This window comes from Mirounga angustirostris, unplaced genomic scaffold (assembly GCF_029215605.1).
Source record: "Mirounga angustirostris isolate CCGP_5_RB_7025 unplaced genomic scaffold, mMirAng1.0.hap1 SCAF_6, whole genome shotgun sequence".
Classification (NCBI taxonomy): domain Eukaryota; kingdom Metazoa; phylum Chordata; class Mammalia; order Carnivora; family Phocidae; genus Mirounga; species Mirounga angustirostris.
In genome coordinates, this window is record NW_026991714.1 from 143,408,709 (window position 1) to 143,433,795 (window position 25,087).

Sequence of the window (25,087 nt, forward strand, 5' to 3'; positions counted from 1 at the left end):
TAAGGCTTGTTTGCCAATTAAAAAAAAAAAAAATTCACATACCATACAGTTCACCCATTTGCAGCATATAATTCAGTGGCTTTCAGTATATTCAGTTTTGTGACCCTCACTGCGATTGGTTTAGAACATATGCACGTAGTTTCTCCATGAAGAAACCCTGTGCTCATTGGCAGTCACTCCTCCTTTCTCTCCAAACCCCAGCTCCTTCAGTCCTAGGCAAGCTCTGATCTATTTTCTCTCTAAATTTGCCTCTTCTGAACATTTCTTATAAATGGAATCCTATAATATGTGGCCTTTTGTGACTGGCTTTGTTTTATTTAGCACAGTGTTTTCAAGGTGCATGCTGGCTAATTCGTATATAGCGTACTTAATTTACTGTTTCATCGCATTGTGTGGATCCATTGCATTTTATCTATCCATTCATCAGTTGATGGATATTTGATTGTTTTCACTTTTTGGCTGTGATGAATAATTCCGTGAACATTTGTGCACAAGTTTTTGGTGAACACTTGTTTTCATCCCCCTCTAGGGCGTCCACCTAGGAAAGGAATTGCTGGGTCGTATGGTAACTCTATGTTTAACCTTTTGAGGAACTGCCAGACTGTTTTTCAAAGCAGTGTGCCATTTTAAAAAATGATTTATACAAGGGTATGAAGAATCCATGGGGTTCAAAGAGATGAGAACATAGATGTTCTTTCTTTTGAGAAAACATCCTTTAAAGTTTTATAGGCTCTGTCCCATGTCTGCATATTTTATTTGCTATATCTCATTGCCTTAATAGATAACTGCATCACTTTCCATATTTGGTTTCCCTTTAGACATCTGTATAAAATTTTAGCTCCAGATGCATAGATACTAACTTTTAAAGTAAAATCATTTATTTCCCTTTCCTTAAACAGCCACAGCAACATCCCTTAATCTTGGTTGTGAAACGTAAGTTGCTAGAGTAATAGAAAAACTAGGGGAGCATCATGGTACTTGTGGTGGTTTTCTTTTTGAGATCGTGTGTATCAAAGTTGTGATAAGGGCCTAAGCACATGCTGCACAGAACTGGCTGGGCCTCTGGAAAAGGGAAGGTGATCCCACTATCAATGCTGTATGTTGCAATCCCAAGAGCTCTGTCTAAACAAAGCATCTTTGGACTGGATGTGATCCCAAGAAGTTATTTTCTCTATCCTTGTTTTTTAGTAGGACTAAATTTAACCCTTTTAGGATTAAGGAGTGTACTTGTTGTGACAAACACTGGTTGATTATAATAAAAACTTAAAAAAAAAATGGTAACCTGCTTTAAAAAAAATGTAACCCTTTAAAAAATGATAGTGGTCTATACTTTTCTAAAGGTAGCTACATGGAAGATTCTAAAATATTTATTGAATTGTTTAAAGTAAATTTAAATCTCTATTTAGAAAAACTGCTTTTAAGTCACAGAAATAGACTTCCAGATTAAGCTGGTACTGTGAGTTTGGGCTCTGCTATACAGATCACAGTCCTTATCTGAAAAATTGGAGGCCATATTTATCTTGGAATTCAGGATTTTAGGGTTTTCAAAAGGCTATTCCTTGTATTCCATATATACTCAGTGAGTCTGGGCATTACCCCATAATACAACACATTAATATTTCCTGAAGAATCATAAGACTATTCATACTAAGGGATATAAAGGATGACTATCAATAGCCTCATATCTGTTCGGAGCATATTTGGCCATTAAATGAATTTGTAAAAAACTTAAAAAATGAACTTGCAGGTTTCAGAGATTTTTAAATTGGGGGGTTGTAGATAAGGAAGTTAAGGGATATTGGTATTGGGCTGTGTTCCAAGCCCAGGAGGGGGATAATTTTTGTTTGTTTGTTTTGTTTGTTTGTTTAAAGAAAGAAAAAGGAAAAAAAAGAAAAAAACATTGCCAGGCCTAGAGATAAGTAGTATCTTCATGGACCATACATGGGCAGTAGATTGAACTGACACCCTAGGCTTCCTGGGTTCTGGGTCTAGAATCAGGGAGTGGGAGCAGGAAGTTTGGCCCTTGCACAGTAAAGGGAACTTAAAAGGGCTACAGGGGAGATGCGGGCCTGGAACCATGCTCAGTGCTGGAAGTCTGGTGCTGGAGTGTGACTCCCCAGCTCACGAGAGGAAGCTTGTTAGGTTGTCTGCTCTATGTGGGATAATCATGCATAAAGAATTCTCCTGTCTGTTAAGCTAGTAGCACCTGCCTTGAGAAATACTGATCTGGGCAAAAGATAAGGATATGAATGAACACACCAGCAATCAGCATGAGGTAGTTGGGGTTGATAGGAGAGATACTAGGGGAGAATAATGGAAAATGACACTTGGTTTCTTGCTTAAGGGATCCAGTAGATAGTGTCGTCAGTGAGATTGGGCAACCAGAGGAAAAACAAGATTTGGGAAACAAATGTTGATCAGTTTTGGGAAAGCTGAATTTGAGGGACTAGGGTGTAAGTAGCTGGGAGATGTTTTATTTTTATATCATGAACTCAGAGCAAAAGAGTGGCATTAAAAATGTGTAGTTAAAACATACTGGTAGTTGTTAAAATGAGGAGAGAGGACAGTGTTTTCTAGACTGCATGAAGAAGGGGAAGAGAGCTAAGGGCAGAATATTGGGGAAACCACTGTTTTTAGAGACAGAAAGAGAGGCCAACAAAGACTGAGAAGGAGCAGTCAGAGGTGGGGGAAGAGCCCAGAGTTGTGGGGACCAGAGGAAGAGACCACAGGAGTGATTGGTTAGTGTCCTGTTCTTAGAGATAAGGTTTATCGTCTTTGGAGTTGAGGAGGTCCTTGTTTTACTCTGCCCGAGTGGTCCCATTGGGCTTTCACTCTTTGACCTACCCCAACCAGACCATGTTCTCACAAATGACTGTGACACCGTTTGTACCCTGCTAACTCATAGGAGATTCTAGGGTTGAGGAATGGATTAAAAAAATACACGTTCTTGTAAACTCGAACAGTGTTAAAAGATGGTAGGAACAGAGGAGAGAGGAATGAATGAAGGGAAGGTCCTGGTCCTAGAGGGGACACAGCAGGAAACTAGCCTTGCAGAGAAAAAGGGACTCCCTTCCTTCTGAGAGTGAGGAATGCCTGGGTGCAGACAGGATGTGGATATGCTGCTACAAGGTTAATTTAGAATAGCTAGGTCTTGAGCATCGGCTTTGAAACATTCCTGGGGGAAATTTTGCTGGCTTGAATACTCTTAAGGAATAACTATGTCTGACAAATGCATAATATCCTGTTTAAGAAATTAAAATTGCAACAGTCTATAACTAGGTTTGGGCATGTTTTCAATTTCTTTAAGAGTGTTATTAATATGAATAGATAATTACTAACATTCTATATAAAAATTGCCAACCAACAGTTGCTCAGTGTTGCAAGCAGGGGCAGGGGACTAGTGGGAGAGCCTCTTTTTAAAACTGCTTCTTGGGGTACCTGGGTGGCTCAGTTGGTTAACTGTCTGCCTTCAATTCAGGTCATGATCCCAGGGTCAGCTCATCATCAGCCCCTGCTCAGTGGGGAGCCTGCTTCTCCCTTTCCCCCCTGCTCGCGCTCTCTCACTATCTCTCTCTCAAATAAATAAATAAAATCTTAAAAAAAAAAGCAAAAACAAAACTGCTTCTCTACTTCCCCAGTGATTCTGCCCCAATGAAGATGGGGGTGTAAGATATATTCATGGAAGATGGGGAGTGACTTTTTTGCAGGACTACTTATATGCATGCCTTGCGTATGAATGGAGGTTACCATTTGTATTTTAGCATCAGAGATTATTAATTCATTTAACAAATATTTCTTGAGACCTCCTATTCCAGGTACTACTAAGGCACTAGAGATACAGGAATCAACAAAACAAACATGTCTGCCCTTATAGAGCTTCCATTATAATGGGGGGAGGACAGACAATAAACATCAGCATAATAATTATGTAGTATGTTGGGAAGTAATATATGTGATGGGAAATAAAAGTTGGGCAGAGTAAGGGTGGTGGGGGGAGTGCCCAGGGTGGAGATTGTGGTAGGAGTTCTGGGGAGAGGGTGTGTGGGCAGAGAGGACAGCTAGGACCAAGTCCCCGAGGTGGAAGCGTTGTTGATGTGTTGAGGAGCAGCAAGGAGGCCAGTGTGGATGCAGTGGAGTAAGCAAGGGGAGGAAAGTGGTAGGAGGTGAAGGCCGTGGAGGGAAGATGAGCATCTGGTTTTGGACGTGTTGAGTTTGAGATGCCTGGTGGAAATTCAAATAGAAATGCTGGGATTTGTGAATCTAGAATTTTGGGAGAGAGCTGGGTTGGAAATATCCATTTGGGAAGGAGAAGTTAGCATATAGAAGATACCTGAATCCATGAGATTGGGTGAAGTCACTGAGGGAGTGAATGTAGTTAGAGAAGAGGGTCAAGACCTGAACCTCATGGTGGCCAAGACATTAAGAACTCAAATGGTTGGAAAGGAACCAGTAAAAGAGATAAGGGAGACCAGGGAAAGCCAAGTGCACGGTGTATCAGGATGAGGGAGTAACGAACTGTGTCAGATGCTACTGAGAGGTTAAGAAAAGGACCAAGAGGCCACCATTGGGCTTAGCAAAGGGGAGGCCATTGGTCCCAGTGAAGACAGCAGTAGTAAGGGGTTGGGGGCAGTGAGGCGTACGAAGGAATAGGACACTAGCTGGCAGAGGAGGAGGCGTCAAGTGAAGATACATCACTGTGTTTCTCTGCTGATGGGAGGTGCCCCGTGCAAGGCGGGGAGGAGAGAGCTGCTAGAGCGGTGTCCGTTTGCTTCATTCTCGCCTCCCCTATCAGCTTGAGATGTTGTTAGTTTTGCTTACTTTTGGGGAAATCGTTAGCTCCGTTTTGGCAACACGACTGTGCGTGACTTCATCTTTAGTCCCCTTGTGTTCACTGGTAGAGCAGGAATGGCATAAAGTTGTAATCAGGTAGCAAAGCCCATGTGAATAGAGGTTTTGGTGGCCATAATTTTGAAAAGGCTGTAGGATCTGTAAGATTCCATTCTGTCTGAATACAGTCTAATTATCAGTCTCTACTTCCAGTTTCTCCCCAGCTTTATTGAGGGATAATTGACAGAATTGTCCACTTCCAAATTTGATAGAACAGGAATGCCTTTCCCCTTTTTATTCAATTTATAATCAAAGTTTGAACTAGCTGTTGTTCTTCTCATTAAGATTTTTTATCCTGTTTACCATCTAGTAATAATGATTTAGTAAGTAAGACACCAATTATAATAGGCATTTAGTAACTGTTCTTAATGAGAGTCTACCACTTAGTGTAGTTATACAACCAGTGTGTTGAAAAAATGGAATTAGTCTGGATGTGGTTAATAGAATCTTTGTGTACCTTTCAGAATATTTGCTTTGTGTGTTGAGCCGCATGAAATTATATGTAAAACCCTTGACTTTAACCAGGTAGCCGCCTTTAGAACCTCTGTGCGCTTCAAGGTCTTAACACATTCCCATCCTCTTCCTCATCCTTGTCAGTTGGACTGCACATTTCCTGCAGCCTCTACTTACTGCTTCTTCAAATTTAACTAATCTGTGGTCCCAAAGTATGTTTTCATGCTGATTCCATTAGTGTGTGTGAGGATAGGAGGAGAAAGAGTGGTTGAAATGTCCAGCTTTTAAGATTCCCAGTAGAGCAGACTCTTGACATCGTCACAACCAAAACACTCAGTTAACTAGCATGAATGAATGTTTAGCACAGATAGCTGTAAAACCATGCCCCTGGAGCATAGCAAATGTGTATTTTGCAATATTTTTAATGTTAGATGCCGATTTTCAGAGCATTAATAAACCCTAACCAGAGATTTTATTCTTCAGTTGTACTGGATAAGAACTTACTGTAATTATGACCCTAACCTGAGTTTCCCGCCCCTAAATCCTAAGGATATCCTGTCCTGTGTTCTTTGCTTATCCTCTGCGGTAGCTTTCTAATCCTTGAAACCATAGCTGTGCTTTCTATGATCAGCTGTCTCCTTGGTCATTTTACTAATAAGACTTGAGGTTTTCTTTTGACCAAAGTGCATGAACAGTAGCAGCCCCTTCTGCACGCATACCTGAACATCTAACAAGCCGATATTAGTAACAATGAATTTTCTTTCTCTTCCTAATTATTTAGCTCTGTAAGAAGCATCATTTTGGAATTAACAAGCCAGAGAAGATTGTACCATCTCCCGATGACTCAAAGTTTCTACTGAAGACCTTTACACATATTAAATCCAATGTGTCTGCTCCTAATAAAAAGAAAGTAAGAGTTTAATTGATATGTGCTTGGAATTCATCTTGGATTAGTTTTAAATTGAAGGGTAATTTTCTTCCCAGTAAACTTGTTTTCAAACTGCTCATCCTGTGAAAGCACTATCTGTGCGTGGTCCTTGGGATTATTTTCACTTCTGTTCTAGGAAGTTGGGTATTATCCACGTGATGCTGTACATTGAATTCCTGCAGTAATAGTAGATTAATTTCTTATAGGTTAAGGAAAGTAAAGAAAAGGAGAAGTTGGAGAGGAGATTACTTGAGGAGTTGCTGAAGATGTTCATGGACTCAGAGTCCTTTTACTATAGTTTGACCTATGACCTGACCAATTCGGTGCAGAGGCAAAGCGCTGGGGAGAAGGACCCCCGTCCCCTCTGGCAGAAGGTACTTCTCTCATAGCTCAGAGCAGAACGATTTATGGACCCGTTTGGCTTCTATAGGAAAACTCAGACAACATGTTTCTGAACTGTTCATTCTCTGCCTTTTCCAGGTTGATGACCGATTTTTTTGGAATAAATATATGATACAAGATCTTACTGAGATTGGTGTGAGTAATTGTTTCTAAAATATCCTCAGGAGTTATAGTTGTTAAGCAAATATTTTAAAATTGTATTAAAACGAATTAAAAATCTCACTAAAATGGGGTGCCTCAGTTGGTAGAGCATGTGACTCTAGATCTCAGGGTTGGGAGTTTGAGCCCCACGTTGGGTGTGCAGCCTACTTTAAAAAGCGGTTTTTTTGGTTGTTTTTTTTTTTTTTTTAAGATTTTATTTATTTGACAGAGAGTTAGCGAGAGCAGGAACACAAGCAGGGGAGCGGGAGAGGGAGAAGCAGGCTTCCCGCTGAGCAGGGAGCCCGATGTGGGACTCGATCCCAGGACCCTGGGATCATGACCTGAGCCGAAGGCAGACGCTTAACGACTGAGCCACCCAGGCGCCCCTGTTTTTTGTTTTTTTAATTCAAAAATCTCACTAAAATGTTTTCCCCTCTAGAATGGGAATCGTTTAGTTAGGAAAGCCAAGGCATTATTTAAGGCAATTCACAACTCCACTGCCTAGCCACAGGCCTAGCTTTTTAGCAGGTTCCCATAGGATAGAAGTAATTTCAGGCTGCAGAACTAATGTCCATAGAGTTCCTATGAAAGACAGGTTTTGTTTGTACTCATTCGAAATGTTGAAGCCCAATTTTCCTTTAATGATACCAGTCATTTAACTTTCCTGTCTCATCTGGGAATCTCGAAGGACATTCTAGTACTTGAACCAGGGAAGACAGGGAATATGGTGAGATTATTGCATGAGGTTCCTTCCAGTGTAATGATTACGTTGTTCCTTTACTCTGTCACGTATGTCAAAGAGTTACGACCGTCCGAGGACAGTTCATTCACTCAGTCCACGAATATGTATGGAAGGCTTGCTGTGTGCCAGTTAGTTTTGGACACAAAGTGGGCAAATAGCTGAATGGGTAACATCTTTTCATTAACTTTTCAAAAATCTCAAACCTTTTTTTCTCCTTTCTCTCTCTCCCCCTTGGCGGTCGTTAGTATAAATGATTTTGACTTTAGCATTGTCTACCACTAGATATCTATCATGTGCTCGCCTTTTTATGAGGCTGATCAAACTATGACCACTGAAATTCAGTGACGGGGAGAAAAATAAAGGTGACTATAATGGGAATTTTTGCTCTTTGCTGACATACTGAGTTCTAATATGTTTGGCAGAGTTTTTGTCAGACACTTGGAATTACCATTAAAACTGATGACTTGGGGGAGAGGCAGCATTTGGCGGTGTGCATTTGTCTTTTCCTGTCACGGGTTTTGCATGATTGCTAGAACAAAAATACAAATAATGCGGATGGTGGTAAGAATAATGAATGCAAATAGACCCTTCACTTCACAATTTTCAATTCTAACCACCTTCCTAAGATCTAAGATCCTATCTGCATGCTCCATAAAACAAAACAAAACCATGAGACAGGTCCTGGCTTATGTGGCTCTGGATGGTGAGGTGGGTTTGAAGGTCATGCCAAGGTTAAGGCTGGATACACTTGTGGAGATGGGAGAGAAAGAGAGAGAACAACGGCCTGGAGCACTTCTTACCCTTTACTGTTCCTGCAGACAATCAGCTGGGAAATTGGAGTACTCTTAGCCTAAAAGGCACAGAAGGGGACATGTCTAAGTGTAATTAACACTCTCCTAATTATGTTGGGTGACTTTGTAAAATAAGATACTTATGGAAAGGGTTTTTTTGTTTTGGTTCATTTACTATGTGGATTTTAGCTTGGCAAGGCAAGTTTTTTTTTTCCTAAACTAGAAAATAGAGTCAGTCTTCTGTGCTCATAATAAGGTAATCAGAGTTGGTTGTATTTTTTTTTTAAAGATTTTATTTATTTATTTGAGAGAGAGAATGAGATAGAGAGAGCATGAGAGGGGGGAGGGTCAGAGGGAGAAGCAGACTCCCCGCTGAGCAGGGAGCCCGATGCGGACTCGATCCCAGGACTCCAGGATCATGACCTGAGCCGAAGGCAGTTGCTTAACCAACTGAGCCACCCAGGCGCCCTGGTTGTATTTTATTAAAGCCTTGATGCAATGGGGAGTTAAAAAAAATCAACCTATACGTTGTTTTTTTGTTTCTGTTTCTCCTGTGCCAACGGGAATAATCACAATAGCTACATTTGTTAAATGCTTATGATAGGGTGCCTGGATGGCTCAGTCGTTAAGCGTCTGCCTTCGGCTCAGGTCATGATCCCGGGGTCCCGGGATCGAGTCCCACATCGGGCTCCCTGCTCGGCGGGAAGCCTGCTTCTCCCTATCCCACTCCCCCTGCTTGTGTTCCTGCTCTCGCTATCTCTCTCTGTCAAATAAATAAAATCTTAAAAAAAAAAAAAATGCTTATGATAAGGGAGGAGCTAAACCAAACCCTTTTTACATTTTACTCATTCACACAGCCTAATAAGGTAATAGTTTCTCCTATTTCTCAAAGCAGGATGTTGAGGTATGGTGAAGTTAAGTGATTTACCTGAGTGAGTAAGTGGTGGAGCTTGAATTTGTTACCCAGGCAGTGTGGTGTCTATGTTGTGGGCCCTCTCAGGCAGCTTTTTTTTTTTTTTTTTTTTTTTTAGAGAAATCTCTGCACCCAACGTGGGCCTTGAACTCATGACCCCGAGATCAAGAGTCATGTGCTCTATCAACCAAGTCAGCCAGGCACCACTCAGGCGGCTCTTTTTTAATTGATCACCATAGAGAAAAGGAAAGGCTCTCCCCTTTGTCCTCCTCCCTCCCTCCTTCCTGCTGTCCTCCAATAAACAAGAAACATGGTTAAAAAATAGAAGGTTTCTGCTTCTCGTAAACTCACAAATACGTGCTAGCTTCTGTTTGGGTTTAAGCAAGCAGCAGTGCTCTATAGAAGAGAAACAACATGATGCTCATATTGTTTTCAGACACCAGACGTGGACTTTTGGATTATCCCCATTATCCAAGGTTTTGTGCAGATTGAAGAACTTGTGGTTAATTATAATGAATCATCTGATGATGAGAAGAGCAGCCCAGAGACCCCCCCTCAGGAGTCCACATGTGTAGATGACATTCACCCACGATTTCTAGTGGCTCTCATTTCACGCCGAAGTAGGCACAGAGCAGGTGAGTAGAGGGCTGAAATCATGTGCAAGTTAAATTCAGATGAGAATGGTAAAGCTGCAGATGTGTTGAGATGCTAATGACAATAATGGATTTGGAAACATAATTGGCTTCAAAGTGCTCAGTGACTCTAAATAGTGTGATGTAATTGGGGACCAATTTCTGGAGGGAGGTGAATGGGGGAGAGTTAACAAAAGCAGAAAGAAAAGGAGGTATATATATGGAGAAGAAAAGAGAGTCACTTGAGATATGCTTCTAAATACCATTGTTCCCACTGACAGCCTGTATTACGGTAATAAATCCTTCCTGAGTGCTAGCACCCTTGGGAACACCCTTCCCTTTCAGTTCACAGAAAGTATCTTCACTTCAACTTTTAAAAAACAATGATGCATATAGTTATGAGTTTTGGGGAACTTGTTACTGTTCTGCCTGGCAGTTGCACATTAGATCCTTCAAGCTATCCTGAAAGATGTGCTTGGTTAAGAAGCATATCTGATCAGACTAAATCATTTTTTTTTAATGTTGTTGTTTTCTGTTTTAATTGTCTTTTAGGAATGCGTTATAAACGGAGAGGAGTGGATAAAAATGGGAATGTTGCAAATTATGTGGAAACTGAGCAGTTAATTCATGTTCATAATCATACTTTGTCATTTATTCAAACACGAGGCTCTGTGCCTGTCTTCTGGAGCCAGGTCGGGTATCGATACAATCCACGACCCCGGCTGGACAAAAGTAAGCTTGTCAGTTACTCGGTTTGCAAATGAGGATTTCGGAGAGAATATTTTTTTAAATATTTATAGGTTTGGATTTGCTGGGCTAGATACTTCATTTAAAACAATAACCCATGGTGAAATTTAGTGGTGATAGAGTATTTGCAAGAGGAATGATGATTGTTGACAATCTAAGTAAGTTATTTAACAATAAAAAACTCCCTAACAATAGAGTAAAACATAGCTTATTTCACAGATTTTAAACCGTTGTTTCCTTGGAGAATACTTTCTTAAATGCTTACTTTTGGAAAAGGGTGAATGTAGTCAATATTAATAAAAGTAGGAAATATCTAAAGATGGCATCTACAAAAAATAGGTAAGATGCCTTTACTCAGATGTCTCACTGTGAAAGGTTTGTTGTTGTTTTAAATATTGAGGATTTAATTTCTTCTAGTATTTTAACTGTAGCCTAGGAATAGCAAAGTCATGTCAGTCTAATCAGATTACTCAGTGAGGTTGATTTTAAAAATTGTTTACAGAATATTTTTCTCTCAAAACTTAATATATATTTGTGAAAATCCAGTAAACCTTCATTTTTTAACATTCATATTTGTAGAAGGGTTTTAGTCTCTTATTATAAACTGCCTGGAACCCTTTCTAACAATAGGCTGGATGCATGAACAGTAAAGGTCCTGGTTTCCTAGTGTGCGCTTCCAATGTAGTTCAGTTCAGTCTGATTAGGGGAAAAGGAATCCGAGATCTTTGGCTTTGCATTTTATTTTAAAATACTGGTTTTGGACCATCTTAGTTACATTTGGTTGTCAATAAATTATTGAAACGTTAAAGTAAAGATGGAATAGACACTAATTTCTGCCTCAAATGTTAGAAAGAAAAATAGATTTTGTATCACTTCTTTGTAGGTGAAAAGGACACTGTTGCGTATTTCTGTGCCCATTTCGAAGAACAACTGAAAATTTACAAAAAACAGGTGGGCTTTGATCTGTAGTAATAAAATGTTCCTTCATATTCAGCTATGGTTATGTATCTGTTTCTTTAAATTTCATGAAAATAACAATGTACTATTTGTAATAAAGCAAAATGGCATCTTGTCATGAAGTTGAAGAATAAGCTAAGAGTATTTTCAATATTCTTAAAGATGAATTATCACTGAATCAGCTACTTTAGACTGTTTTTAGATATCAGTCTGTCAGTTAGTTATTACAGGCCAAGAAGTATCTAGAGAAGAAATGAATAGAATGAACCACCTATAGTTCTGCCTTCTGAAGATAACAATTTGATATGTATCTCTCAATATCTTTTTTTCTCTGCCCATCTTTCTTATGTATTCATATGAGGAATGTGATCATATAGACTAAAATCAAGTGAAAACTCTTAAGTAAAATTCCAAGTTCAATAAGATGACCAGATTTCAGGTATGAGATTCATATAGAATAATCAGTAAGTCTTACCCATGAGCAATGACCAGTCTGAATGTGTAATGTTATAGGATGCATTTTTCTAACAGCAACAACAACAAAATAACCTAATAAACATACAAAAAAGGTAGCATGTGTATGGAGGCGGGAAGTGGGAGAAAGAATCACTAAAAACACAAAAGAAAACCTGAATAAATGGAAAGAAAATACCATGTTCCCGGAAGGAAGGACTAATACTGAATAGATGTCAGTTCTTCCAAAAGTAATCTATAAGTTTTGTGCAATCCTTGGAAAGAAAGGCTGAGCAGGAAAATAAAAAGTAAATCCTCAGATTGAAAAAAAGTATAAAGTTTGATAATAAGAGATAAAGGCAGGTAATTGGGGAAATGAGAACTCTCACACATTGCTAGTGGAAACAAGTTGGTACAGCTGTTATAAATGGTATTATCAATCAAAAGAAAATATGCTTAGACTGTTAGTCCAGTAGTTTTGCTTTTTGATATCTATACTGTATATTATATATAGAAATCATTTCCAGGTGGATGTGGATCTGAATGTGAAAAGTTAAACCATAAACCTTTTAAAGGAAAATATAGAAGGTCTTTTTTTTTTTTTTTTTTTCCCTTTTTAAAAGCCCAAGGCCTTAGTCCAGCCTCTCTTTGGTGCCCCAGAACATCTTTTTGACCTCGGGTCTTAATCAGGACTTAAAAAGTGCCAACCAATACCTCAGTCTCTTTTTGAGTTAGCTAACCCAATCATCTATGAGCTCTCAATTTGAAATTTATCTATGATTTCTAGGGTCAGACTTTAGAATATGAAGGCCTAATTAAAGTAATGCCTACCCACTTGCTTTCAGGGAGACCACACCACTCTTACTTGAGAAATCTTTGTATGTTTGTATAATTGATCAAACTTGACCAAGTTTGATCAGTTTTGCTGCTGATCCCATAGAAACTAACATATGCAATTAAATGTTAAAAATAAATAAAATAAAAATTAAAAAACGTAAAAAAATAAAAAGCACTAACCATAATAAAAGTATTGATACATTTGACTTTACTAAATTTTTAACTTTTATTGAAATTTTATCATTTATTTATTGAAACTGTATTAATATTAGGGCTTAAATCACCAACCATAATGAAAAAAATTAATAAATTAGACTTGATTAAAATAAAGAACTTCTGGGGACACCTGGCTGGCCCAGTCCAGAGAGCATGTGACTCTTGATCTCAGGGTTATGAGTTCAAGCTCCATGTTGGGTTTAGAGATTACTTACATTAAATAATTTAAAAAATAAACAAAAGGGGCATCTGGGTGGCTCAGTCGGTTGAACCTCCAACTCTTGATTTCGGCTCAGGTCGTGATCTCAGGGTGGTGAGATGGAGCCCCACGTCAGGCTCTGCTTCTCTGCTCCCTCTCCCCACTTGCACTGCTGGCGTGCACTCTCTCTCTCTCAAGTAAATCTTTTAAAAAAATAAAAAGGAAAGTACTTCTGTTTATTAAAAGGCACCATTAAGAGAGTGGAAAAGCAGTTCACAAAGTGGGAGAAGATATTTCAGATATTTTTAATATATATCTAGGACAAAAGACTCATATCGAGTTATTTTAAAAAACCCAACTCTTATAAACCACCCCCCCCCCAAAAAAAGATGTATGGCCTAAAAGAAAACTGGACAAAAGACTTGAGCAGAATTCATGAAAAGGTATATTTAACAGGCCAATAAACATAAGAAAGGTGTTACATTTCATCAACCATCAGGGAAATGAAAACTAAAACCACTGACACACCAGAATGACTAAAATAAAAAGATAGTATATGCCAAGGTTTGTTAAGGAAGTGGAACAACTGGAATTCTAATACAAAAAATTTTTAAGTCCACCTGAGAGAAACACGTGTTCACTGCGGGAGTCCTGTACAAGAACACTGATTGCAGCATCAGAGTACCCTGACTGTTCATCGGGAGGTCAGCGGATAAAGCGTGGCATATTTAAAATGTTGGATACAATTGCTTAGAAACGAGGTAGATCTGTGTGTACTAGCGTGGAAAGATCTTAAAATCACACAGTAGAGTGAGAAAAAACTCTAACAGCATATGGTGTGTTGCCATTTAAAACCCACAAAACAAAACCGTGTTACTTATATACGTGTAATTTTTTTTTTTTTTTAAGATTTTATTTACTTATTTGACAGAGACACAGTGAGAGAGGGAACACAAGCAGGGGGAGTGGGAGAGGGAGAAGCAGGCTTCCCATGGAGCAGGGAACCTGATGCGGGGCTTGATTCCAGGACCCTGGGATCATGACCTGAGCCGAAGGCAGGCGCTTAATGACTGAGCCACCCAGGCGCCCCATATATACATGTAATTCTTTTCCAAGTATATGCTCTCACACATATATGGCGTGCACATGTATATCAGCATACCCTTATATGGGCTGAAAGGGTGCACACCATGCTGCTAACCCATTATTACCTCCAGGGAAGGCTGTGGGTCTGGATTGCAGTGAAGAAGGATTTGACCTTTATCTACATTTGAACTTTTTTACAATGTGAATAAGTTCCTGTATCAGCACTGTGTGTAATTCTAACTAGCATTACAGTAAATAAACCGCAATTTAGATGTAACACATAGGGGCACCTGACGGGCTCAGTCGGAGGAGCCCTGCGATGCTTGATCTCAGGGTCGTGGGTTCGAGTCCCATGTTGGGTGTGGAGATTACTAAAAAATAAAAACTTTAAAAAAAAGGAACCCATAATCATTGTAAGAATTGTAACAATACTGAGATGTGTAAAGGAAGAAGAATAACCTCAGCACCCTCATTCCCTGCTCTGTGTTGACTTTCAAAACGTGTTTGTACATATCAGTTGTGTCTGTGTATGCACTGAGCAGACCCCTCCTCCTTTCTGGCCGTACCCCAGTAACGTTCCCTCACCCACCTGCCTCCCCAGGTACTTGCTCTCTCAGAGCTGGACCCGCAGGTCGGTCTGGCTCAGGGTGGCACCACTCTTCTGTCACCAGTGATTGGTTCAGGCACTGGCCTGTGTGTGTTCATTGGCAGTTTGGCCATGCGGTGTGATGTGAGGGAAGCCTGCTGGGAAGCTTCTGGGAACAATTTCCTACTCTAATAAAAAGAGATACAGGAACCACCAGCCCTTCCGTGGTGCTTGTGTCTGGACTTGACGTACTGCTGTGGCCGTGGTGAAACCGTGAACGAACCAGCCTGAGGACTGACTCATAAGCCGAAGACGGCAGAAAAGATGGAAAGATTTCGTATTGGTAGCACTGAATTAAGCAATTCTGGAACCATGCAACCCCCAGACTTACTGTTCTAAGATCTGAGTCAGTGATTTGTCATTTGCAGCAAGAACCATCTTGACACGTGCATATATACACATTTGTAAAATTAAGCCCGTAGAGGGCTATGCCATGGAGACTGTCCCGCAGCAGTTCTCACTTAGTATTTCGTGGCTGTTTTTTCTCTTTCTCTACTGATGGACCCTCCGGATATAGTTTTTACTGTTGTAAAAATTTTCCAGAAAGCAACGTTCATGTATTTTGGGACACTGTGTGCTTTATAGAATACATTTCTAGAAGTAGAATGGCTAGATCAAACAGTATGCCTTTAAGCTTGATACCTAGCACTCTTGTTCCCAACAGTTTATACTCTCAGTATAAAAGATCACACGAGTTTATACTCTTCAGCCACAGTGGGAGTCAGTGCTCATTTCCCCATATAGTCACCAATGCTGACTCTATTTAGGATTCAATTTTTGTCTCTGTATAGATGAAAACTGGTTTTCTGTTATAAGTTTGTATTTCTTTTTTTTTTTTTTAAGGTTTTATTTAAATTTCAGTTAACATACGGTGTAATGTTTCAGGTGTACAAAGTAGTGATTCAGTACTTCCATACAACACCCGGTGCTCATCACAACAAGTACACTCCTTAATCCCCATCACCTATTTCTCCCATCCTCCGCCCACCTCCCTTCCAGTAACCGTCAGTTTGTTCTCCATAGTTAAGAGTCTCTTTCTTGGTTTGTCTCTCTCTCTGATTATTAACAAAGTTGTAGCCTCATGTTTATTGGCTCTGTATATTTTCTCCTGTGAATTTCCTCTGTATCCTTTATTTTTTTCTTACTAAATTTATAGCACTCTTATATATTATTGGTTTTATGTTACAGGTATATTCCCCCAGGTTGTTCTTTGTTTCTTTTTGTTTTGTTCTTTTACCTTTGCTTATTTGTATTGTCATCTGTTACAGAGGTCTTAAATTTTCATATTGTCTCCTTTGTCCATCTTTTTCTTTATGCCCTCTGGTTTTTATCTTATGTTTAGAAAGTCATGTCCCATCCTACAATTATGGAAACATCATCCCAAATATTCTTCTATTTTTTTTATAACTTAAAAAATAGGTCATTAATGGATCTATAATTTGTGTATAATGAGATGTAGGGAGCTAAAATAAGTTTTTCCCGACTATATAGACAGACAGTTATTCCAGTACCATTTTTTTTTTTTTAAAGATTTTGTTTATTTGACAGAGAGCACAAGTAGGCAGAGCGGTAGACAGAGGGAGAAGGAGAAGCAGGCTCCCCGCTGAGCAGGGAGCCCAATGCGGGGCTCGATCCCAGCACCCTGGGATCATGACCTGAGCCGAAGGCAGACGCTTAACGACTGCGCCACTCAGGCGCCCCTCCAGTACCATATTTGAATATTCTGTACTTATCCCAGAATAATATTGTTACCATATTTTATATTCCTCAATGTACATGGGTCTGTCTCTTGGATGGCTGTCCTGTTCTGTGTCCTCATTCATCTGTTTCTACACAAGTACTACCATCTTAACTGCTATAGACTTAAAGTATGTTTTGCTCTCCAATGGGCCAAGTACTCCTTTATTATTAGTTTTCAGAACTTTTTCTGCATATTTATCCTTCCAGATGAACTTTAGAATTAACTTGTCACATCCATAGGAAGATCTGATCAAATTTCAATTGGGATTGTTGGATATTTAAATTAATCTGGAGAGACTTGACATCTTTACAATATTGAATCTTGCTATCTGGCACCATAGTGTGTTTCCATTTACTCAGATTTTCTTTTTTGTATTTCAGCAGAGTTTTATAGTGTCCGTATGTAGGTCTTGTATATTTCTTTAAAAATCATTCTAAATAGGGGCACCTGGGTGGCTCAGATGGTTAAGCGTCTGCCTTCAGCTCAGGTCATGATCCTAGGGTCCTGGGATCGAGTCCCGCATTGGGCTCCCTGCTCAGCGGGAGCCTGCTTCTCCCTCCCTCTCTCTCTCTCTGTCTCTTATGAATAAATAAATAAAATCTTAAAAAAAAAAATTATTCTAAATAATGTATTTGCTGTGATAAAGGACCTGGCTTTTATTACATATTCGAATTGGTTATTGCAAATATATAATGCATAAAATAGCTATTAATGCTATTGATGTAAATGATTCTCATAAACCTAAATGTAACAAGTGAAAGTCTAATTTCATGGAAAAAAGCTGATGTTTGAGGAGATAAATTTCTAACTATGGCTATAAAATGTGTCGAAAACAGTATACCACATAAAATGATTAAAAACCACATTTTTTTAACGTCTGATTAAACTGAATTTGTTTTTCCTCACTCTCACAGGTTATTATTAACTTGGTGGACCAGGCAGGCAGGGAGAAAATTATTGGCGATGCTTACCTGAAGCAAGTGTTGCTCTTCAACAGCTCACACCTCACTTATGTCTCATTTGACTTCCATGAGCACTGGTAAGAGGGCTTCCTGACGGGAGTTCTGATCCGTTCCGTTGTTTCTGGTACATGCTGCCCTGCAACCTTAACTTCTTGTCTTCCTATCAGGAAGAAACATTTCTGCTTCTCCTGGTTACTTAGTTTTGATTTTCAGACGAGCTTTATTTTGGCTAAAAATTTAGTTATTCCTGAAATATTCAGTCTTTCTTTCCCAAAGCAACATGGAGATGGAGAGTTCCATTTTTCCTTTTATCACTCAGAGAACTCCTGGAGCTTTTCGTTTCTGCTTGGGTCCCAGCCTGGCAAACGTAATGGAGTCCCCTTACTTAAACATCATTCTGTTGTGTCATCTTTGTGCTGTATTAGTAATATTTCTTTCCCTATGGATCAACTTCACTAGAGTTTGCTCTGGAAAAACAATAATCGGTGAATCATTTTGATGGTAACTTTAACCTGTGTGTACTCTGAAAGCCAGGTTCTTTTGTCATAATCCTGGCTCTAATGTGGGTTCATCTACTCATGTATTGAAAATTTGGTGGGGAAAGAAGCTTCTGATACCTGTGATATGTTTCAATGTGTTCTTAAATATATTTTCTTTCAAAATGCAGATTAATTATAAGCATTTATGTAGTTGCCTAAATAATTTCTAGTAGTATTAACCTCATGTACTTAAAGCAATAATTTTCTTTAATTTTTCCAAGCTACTTTAAATAGTGTATCTTAAGCTAAAAAAAACCCTGTTATTAAAGATTTTTTTTTTTCTTTTGGCATGTATTTTAGCCGAGGAATGAAGTTTGAGAATGTTCAAACTCTAACAGATGCCATTTATGACATTATTCTTGACATGAAGTGGTGTTGGTAGGTATTACATAAGAAGTCAATTTGATATAAACTCTTGGTCTGTGAAATCATATGTATTTGGTACTACTAAGTATTCAAATAATAGCCAGCTGAAAAACCATTTTTGTTTTTCTTGTTTTGCTTCCCAATTCCTGTTCTCCTTTTCAAGAGAGTGTCCGTCATCAGGCAGCGTTAGCTTTGAACAGGGAAAAAGTGTTAGGTGGTCAGGCAAGATGGAGTGACATGCTCTATGACTCTTCTTTAATTCCATTTAATGTTCCATGGTTTACATTTCCTCTTTCCTTCTTCTCTCCCAGCATCCCTAACATGGCTTCAGGGTACTTGGTCTCAGTTTGCAGGCATTTCAGAATTATCAGAGAATTATCAGAGAAGGAAGATGATTCTCAGACGGCAGGAGGGAGATATAGGAAGAAGAAATTGGCTTAAAGAATAGGAGAGAACACTGAATTAGACTTTAAGACCAGAGGTGGCCAGAGAAATTGGACACGCAAGGTATGCTGCAGGACTCCTCACTGAGTGGTGAAGTGACTTTGTTCAAGCTAGATGCATTTAGATGCGTTTCTCCTTGCAGTCAAAAGGGAGGGACAGGGTGGTGTTTTAAAGTGCCTTCTGGCTTCAGTGTGTAGAATAGCATAATCTGGGGTTGTGTCAGCTCTACTCAGTAGTCGTGAGACTTGAGGCAAGTTTTGTTTTGTTTTTCTTCAAAAGGGGGATAATGATGTCTTTCTTATCAAGTTACTGTGTAAATTCACAGTGTCTACAAAGTACCCATTAGTGCCTGTCACGTAGTATTCCAGACAGAGGGATAACCAGTGCTACTGGTGTTATTGCTATCCTCTGAAGAATTGTGGTTTTTGAAAACCTCATTAAAGTATTTCATATTGTAAAATAATCCCAGGCTCTTTTTGAAAAGGGTCGATCAAGCCGGGGTGATATGTAAACAAGAAGGGATATTTCGTGTCAATTGCATGGACTGCCTGGATCGCACCAATGTGGTCCAAGCCGCCATCGCCCGAGTGGTCATGGAACAGCAGGTAATTGGGGGGTTCACTGCATTGTAAGTATTCATTTTTAGTTTTTTTCCACATGTAAACAAGTAAGATCGTTGTTCTGTAGAACATTTACAGCATACAGACAGATGTCCTTGTTGCATTAAAACCCGGAAAGTACAACCTTCACTAGAAATAAGTTGAATTAAGTGGCATTTTCTTAAGTACTCATTTAAAAAATGTGAGGCCCAACATTTCAACGTCGATCAGGTGGCAGTGTGTGGCCATACGCCTTCTTTCTCTCAGCTCCAAATCCTGCCTTGTGTATTTGGGGCTGGGAGTCTGCGGCGCCTTCTGCTCAGCCGGCTGGCGCTGTGCCAGGCTCTGCCAGTAGGAGGTGCCAAAGGAAGACCATGAGGCCGGAGGAGGAGGAAGGGACAAGCGTCCTCACCTGTGTTGGAGCCGTCTTGGCGCCTTCTCTGCAGCTGTTGGCTCCTCGGGCACCACAGAACCAGCCTTTATGCTGCACACCCCAGTTGGTGGTGGCTGCTTCCTCCAGTCCTAACATCTGTTACTCAGTGTCCCCCTTTAGATCTTCAACCCCACAACACCTGAGTAATGAATTCTCAAGGTGGACCTTAGCACCGTGTCTGGGCTTTTTTGATAGAACCTGGGGACTGTTTTTTTGAGATGGTGAGTCTCTTCCTTCGTGTGTTGCACTCAAGCAGCCAGGTTTTGAGGCTCAGCCCTGGCTCTACCACATATTAGGGGTTGACCCCATGCAAAAGCTCCACCTCCTAAACTTCTGTCTCTGCATCCTTAAAATGGACATAATAAGAGTATTGATTGCAGCGGGTTGTTACGAGGAGTAAATGAGATAATTTGTATAAGAAAAGCTCTTAGAACCCTAGCCTCAGCACAGAGTTCACACTTACCGGACGCTTACTGCTCTTCTCCTGCTAATATTGTTGTTGTTTCAGGAGGCTTTTTTGATAGTCTCATTTCATAGGCAAATTTAAAACAAAGACAAAATATAATAGCCTACACATTAAAAATTACACCAAGACAGTATAAATATTTCATTCTACTTAATCATGTGTAGCAACTGATAAAACTCTCTCTCAATTGTGCTTTATTTTGGAGAAGTCCAGAAACACCATTTCTTTTATTTAAGGGTCCGAAATTGTACATGAACATGCTTCCGTTTTCTGCAGTGTATATTTGATGCTGTGGTTTCCTGCCTAATATGTAGCTAATCCACCAGTGTGTTAATTTTAGCTGAAAAAATTAGGTGTGATGCCCCCGGAACAGCCCCTACCAGTGAAGTGCAATCGGATCTATCAGATAATGTGGGCCAACAACGGGGACTCCATTAGCAGACAGTATGCTGGGACAGCTGCTTTGAAGGCAAGTACCGACAGCCAGCTTTTGTGGATCATTCTGTGGGACACAGGATGCAGTTTTAAACCAACTTCATTTTTGAGAGAAAGATACGGGGGCTACAGATGGTAGTCTATGTATTTGACTCCTTTCTGGAACGTTCAGCTCAGGCAGCGGTCACATATTCAGATTCTCCTGGGGCCAGGTAATGTGACCACCCATTACCTTAAAGGGGAAGATGGGGGCAGACCTAAGGAAGAGCGTATCTTATCTCAGGAGGGGGCTGTTCTACTGCTTCCGTATGGGGACGGAAGCCCAGTGTGGCTAGATCTTCCAGCTTTTCAAGGGGGTTTAGAAATCTGGAATTTCATGTGGAATAGTTGGTTTTTAAAATGTTACACAGATAAAACATGTCTGTTGCTAGAATTCGATCCCTAGTATGATAATTTGCCTCCGCTGAATTTGAATCCCAGCCCTGCCCCTTACCAGCTCTGCAACCTTGAGCAAGTCACTTAACCTCTCTGTGTCTGTGTCTTCATTTGTAAAACAGGATAATACTAGACACACTTCAAGACTGTCATGAGATTATATGAGTTAATGCATGTGGGGGCTTAGACCATTCCCAGGCACACAGTAAATGCTGAAGAAATGTTTTATTATCTTTTTGTGGTTGTTATGAATAAGTCTCTTGAAGATCCTACAGAGCTTAGATCTTCACAGAATTTAAATATAACCTGTAGTTACTGGTCACCAAATACTCCTTCTGTGGGCAGTAAGAAATGGTGGAATTAGTTTAAATTAGTTTTATGTTAATATTCCTTCAAGGTTAATAGTTCATTTCAGGATATTTCTTTTCTTTTTTTTTTTTTTAAAGATTTATTTATTTATTTATTTGAGACAGAGAGAATGAGAGAGAGAGAGCACATGAGAGGGGGGAGGGTCAGAGGCAGAAGCAGGCTCCCTGCCGAGCAGGGAGCCCGATGCGGGACTCGATCCAGGGACTCCAGGATCATGACCTGAGCCGAAGGCAGTCGCTTAACCAACTGAGCCACCCAGGCGCCCCATTTCAGGATAGTTCTTATAAAAAATTGTATCAAGGTCTCAACCGGCATCAAATAGTTCATCTTTTGGTTGAGTGATAAATATCAAAAAGCTTTTTATTAATTAAGGAAACTGGACTTTAGAAGTCCTTGTACAAGTTACTGGTTAAAGAGATACTTTTATGCACCCAACATCAGAACACCTAAATATATAAAGCAACTACTAACAGAATTAAAAGGAGGAATAAATAGCAGTATGATAATAGTAGGGGACTTTTTTTTTTTTTTTAAGATTTTATTTATTTATTTGAGAGAGACAGAGCATGAGCTGAGAGAGGGAGAAGCAGACTCCCTGCTGAGGGGGGAGCCTGTTTCAGGACTCGATCCCAGGACCCTGAGATAATGACCTGAGCTGAAGGCAGATGCTTAACTGAGCCACCCAGGCACCCCAGTAGGGGACTTTAATAACCCGTTCTCCACAATGGATCATCCAGGCAGAAAATCAGTAAGGAAATAGTGAATTTGAACAGGACTATAGACCAACTGGACCCAGCAGACATATATAGGACATTTCATCTAGGAACAGCAGAATGAATACACATCTTCAGAAGCACACGTGGAACATTTTCCAGGACAGATCATAGGTTAGGCCACAAAACAAGTCTCAACAAGGTTCGAAAAGATAGAAATTGTATCAGGTATCTTTTCTGACCACAGTGGTATGAATATAGAAATCGATAACAGGAAAATTAGAAAATTTATAAATATGTGGAAATTAACATACTCCTGAACAATCAATGGGTCAAAGAAGAAATCAAAAAGGGCTAAATTTAAAAAAAAAAAAATGGAAAAAAAAGCTTGAAACAAATGAAAATGGAAACACAACATACCAAAACTTATGGGATGCGGCAAAAGCAGTTCTAAAGGGAAAGTTTATAGCTATAAATGCCTACATAAAAAAGAGGGGCGCCTGGGTGGCTCAGTGGTTAAGCTTCTGCCTTCGGCTCAGGTCATGGTCCCAGGGTCCTGGGATCGAGCCCCGCATCGGGCTCCCTGCTCCAGGGGAAGCCTGCTTCTCCCTCTCCCACTCCCCCTGCTTGTGTTCTCTCTCTTGCTGTGTCTCTGTCTCTCTCTGTCAAATAAATAAATAAATCTTTAAAAAAAAAAAAAAAGACCTCAAACAGCCTAAGTTTACATCTCAAGGAACTAGAAAAAGAAGAAAGTAAGCCCAAAGTTAGCAGAAGGAAGGAAATAATAAAGATTAGAACAGAAATATTTGAAAGAGAGAATAGGAAAAACAATAGAAAAGATCAAGAGTTGGTTTTCTGAAGAGATAAACAAAATCCACAGACCTTTAGCTAGACTAATCAAGAAGAAAAAGGACTCAAAATTACAAATGAAAGTGACATTACAACTGATATCATAGAAATACATAGAATCACAGGTGGCTACTCTGAACAATCATATGCCAACAAATTGGACAATTTAGAAGAAAGAGATACATTTCTAGAAACATACAACCTACCAAGACTGACTTACAAAGAAATAGAAAATCTGAGCAGACCAATGAGTAAGGAGATTTGATGAATCAGTATAAGCAAAACCTCCCAAGAAAGAAAAGCCCAGGACCAAATGGTTTCACTGGTGAATTCTACCAAATTTTTTTTTTTTTAAAGATTTTATTTATTTATTTATTTGAGAGAGAGAATGAGAGACAGCATGAGAGGGAAGAGGATCAGAGGGAGAAGCAGACTCCCCGCCGAGCAGGGAGCCCGATGCGGGACTCGATCCCGGGACTCCAGGATCATGACCTGAGCCGAAGGCAGTCACTCAACCAACTGAGCCACCCAGGCGCCCCAGAATTCTACCAAATATTTAAAGAAGAATTAATGCCATTCCTTCTCACATTCTTCAAAAAAATGCTGCATGATCTCACTTATATGTAGAATCTAAAAAAATCAAACTCAGAAACAAAGAGGTTGGTGCTTACCAGGGGATGGGGGAAATGGAGAGATGATCAAAGGGCACAAACCTCCAGCTAAGTCAGTGCCCTCTAGGGACTTGCTCTGACACCTCTGTTGTGAAAAGCAAGAGAAACAAAACAAAACAATTTAAATCTTCATTGGATCATTCTACAGTGATTGTAATGGGCAGCAAGGTACAGAAATCTCTGTTCTTTGTACACACACATCCACGTCCACTGGTTAAATCCCATTGTAATAAACTCTAGGGAACTGTCCACACTTTCCCTCATCAGAAATTTGTGATTTTTGAGTATCATACCAGTTTGAGGCTTGAAAATCTTCTTGTTATTTGTTATATAGGAAATTTTGACTTGTAAATTATAGAAATTCTGCAGATTACCAGGAGTGGATTTACTTTGCAGCACCATCCAACTGTGAAGACGTGATGCCACGGATAGCGTTCTAATGATTTGATGTGCTTGGGTCACAGCCAAATACTAGTAGATATTTTAACTTAACTACATTACTTAGAAATTATAAAAGCCTATAGAATTTTGGTCTTGTATTGAAAGCCCACGTTGACTTTGGGAACATTCTTGTGTTTGAATCAATTGTCAAAATGACTTTTTCCTTGACAGGGTGACTTTACAAGGACAGGAGAAAGGAAGTTAGCAGGAGTTATGAAAGATGGTGTTAACTCGGCAAATAGGTATTACCTGAATCGATTTAAGGATGCTTATAGGCAAGCTGTTATAGGTAAGGAACCTAAATGCCTTTCTTTCTTTAAAATTTGTTATTCCTCTGTGACGAGTGTTTTTACAGAAACCAACTTCATTGACATAGTTCATGTTTTATAATATACTTGTGTTTCTACATTCAGCATCTTACCCAAGAAATCAAATTCACATTTTTACAAGACTCGAATTTGACAAATTTTTTAGGGTGAAGCAAAAAGAGCAACAGCTCATTCCCATACATATTTGTCAGCTTGCTGTTCTTGCCACAGAAGGCAGAGTTGAGGTTCCTGGAGTATGGAATGAGGTAGCCTAAAACCTCATCAA

At 39.6% G+C, this 25,087-nt stretch overlaps 1 protein-coding gene across 9 annotated transcripts in view; it reads left to right on the forward strand.

Moving 5' to 3' along the window:
• INPP5F (inositol polyphosphate-5-phosphatase F) overlaps positions 1-25,087 on the forward strand; it is an 84,583-nt gene that overhangs the window by 43,279 nt on the left and 16,217 nt on the right. For 3 of the 9 annotated variants that reach the window (XM_045878977.3, XM_045878972.3, XM_064595334.1), the window contains 11 exons: positions 6,122-6,250; positions 6,475-6,642; positions 6,749-6,805; positions 9,694-9,892; positions 10,442-10,621; positions 11,520-11,587; positions 17,686-17,810; positions 18,573-18,650; positions 19,567-19,687; positions 20,921-21,049; positions 24,665-24,782. In XM_045878977.3, the coding sequence (XP_045734933.1) occupies positions 6,122-6,250; positions 6,475-6,642; positions 6,749-6,805; positions 9,694-9,892; positions 10,442-10,621; positions 11,520-11,587; positions 17,686-17,810; positions 18,573-18,650; positions 19,567-19,687; positions 20,921-21,049; positions 24,665-24,782 (1,372 nt within the window). Of the gene's footprint in view, positions 1-6,121; positions 6,251-6,474; positions 6,643-6,748; positions 6,806-9,375; positions 9,658-9,693; positions 9,893-10,441; positions 10,622-11,519; positions 11,588-11,619; positions 12,033-17,685; positions 17,811-18,572; positions 18,651-19,566; positions 19,688-20,920; positions 21,050-24,664; positions 24,783-25,087 lie in introns of those variants that run through there. The other 6 variants (XM_064595333.1, XM_064595335.1, XM_045878975.3 and 3 more) reach the window with 5 other exon arrangements.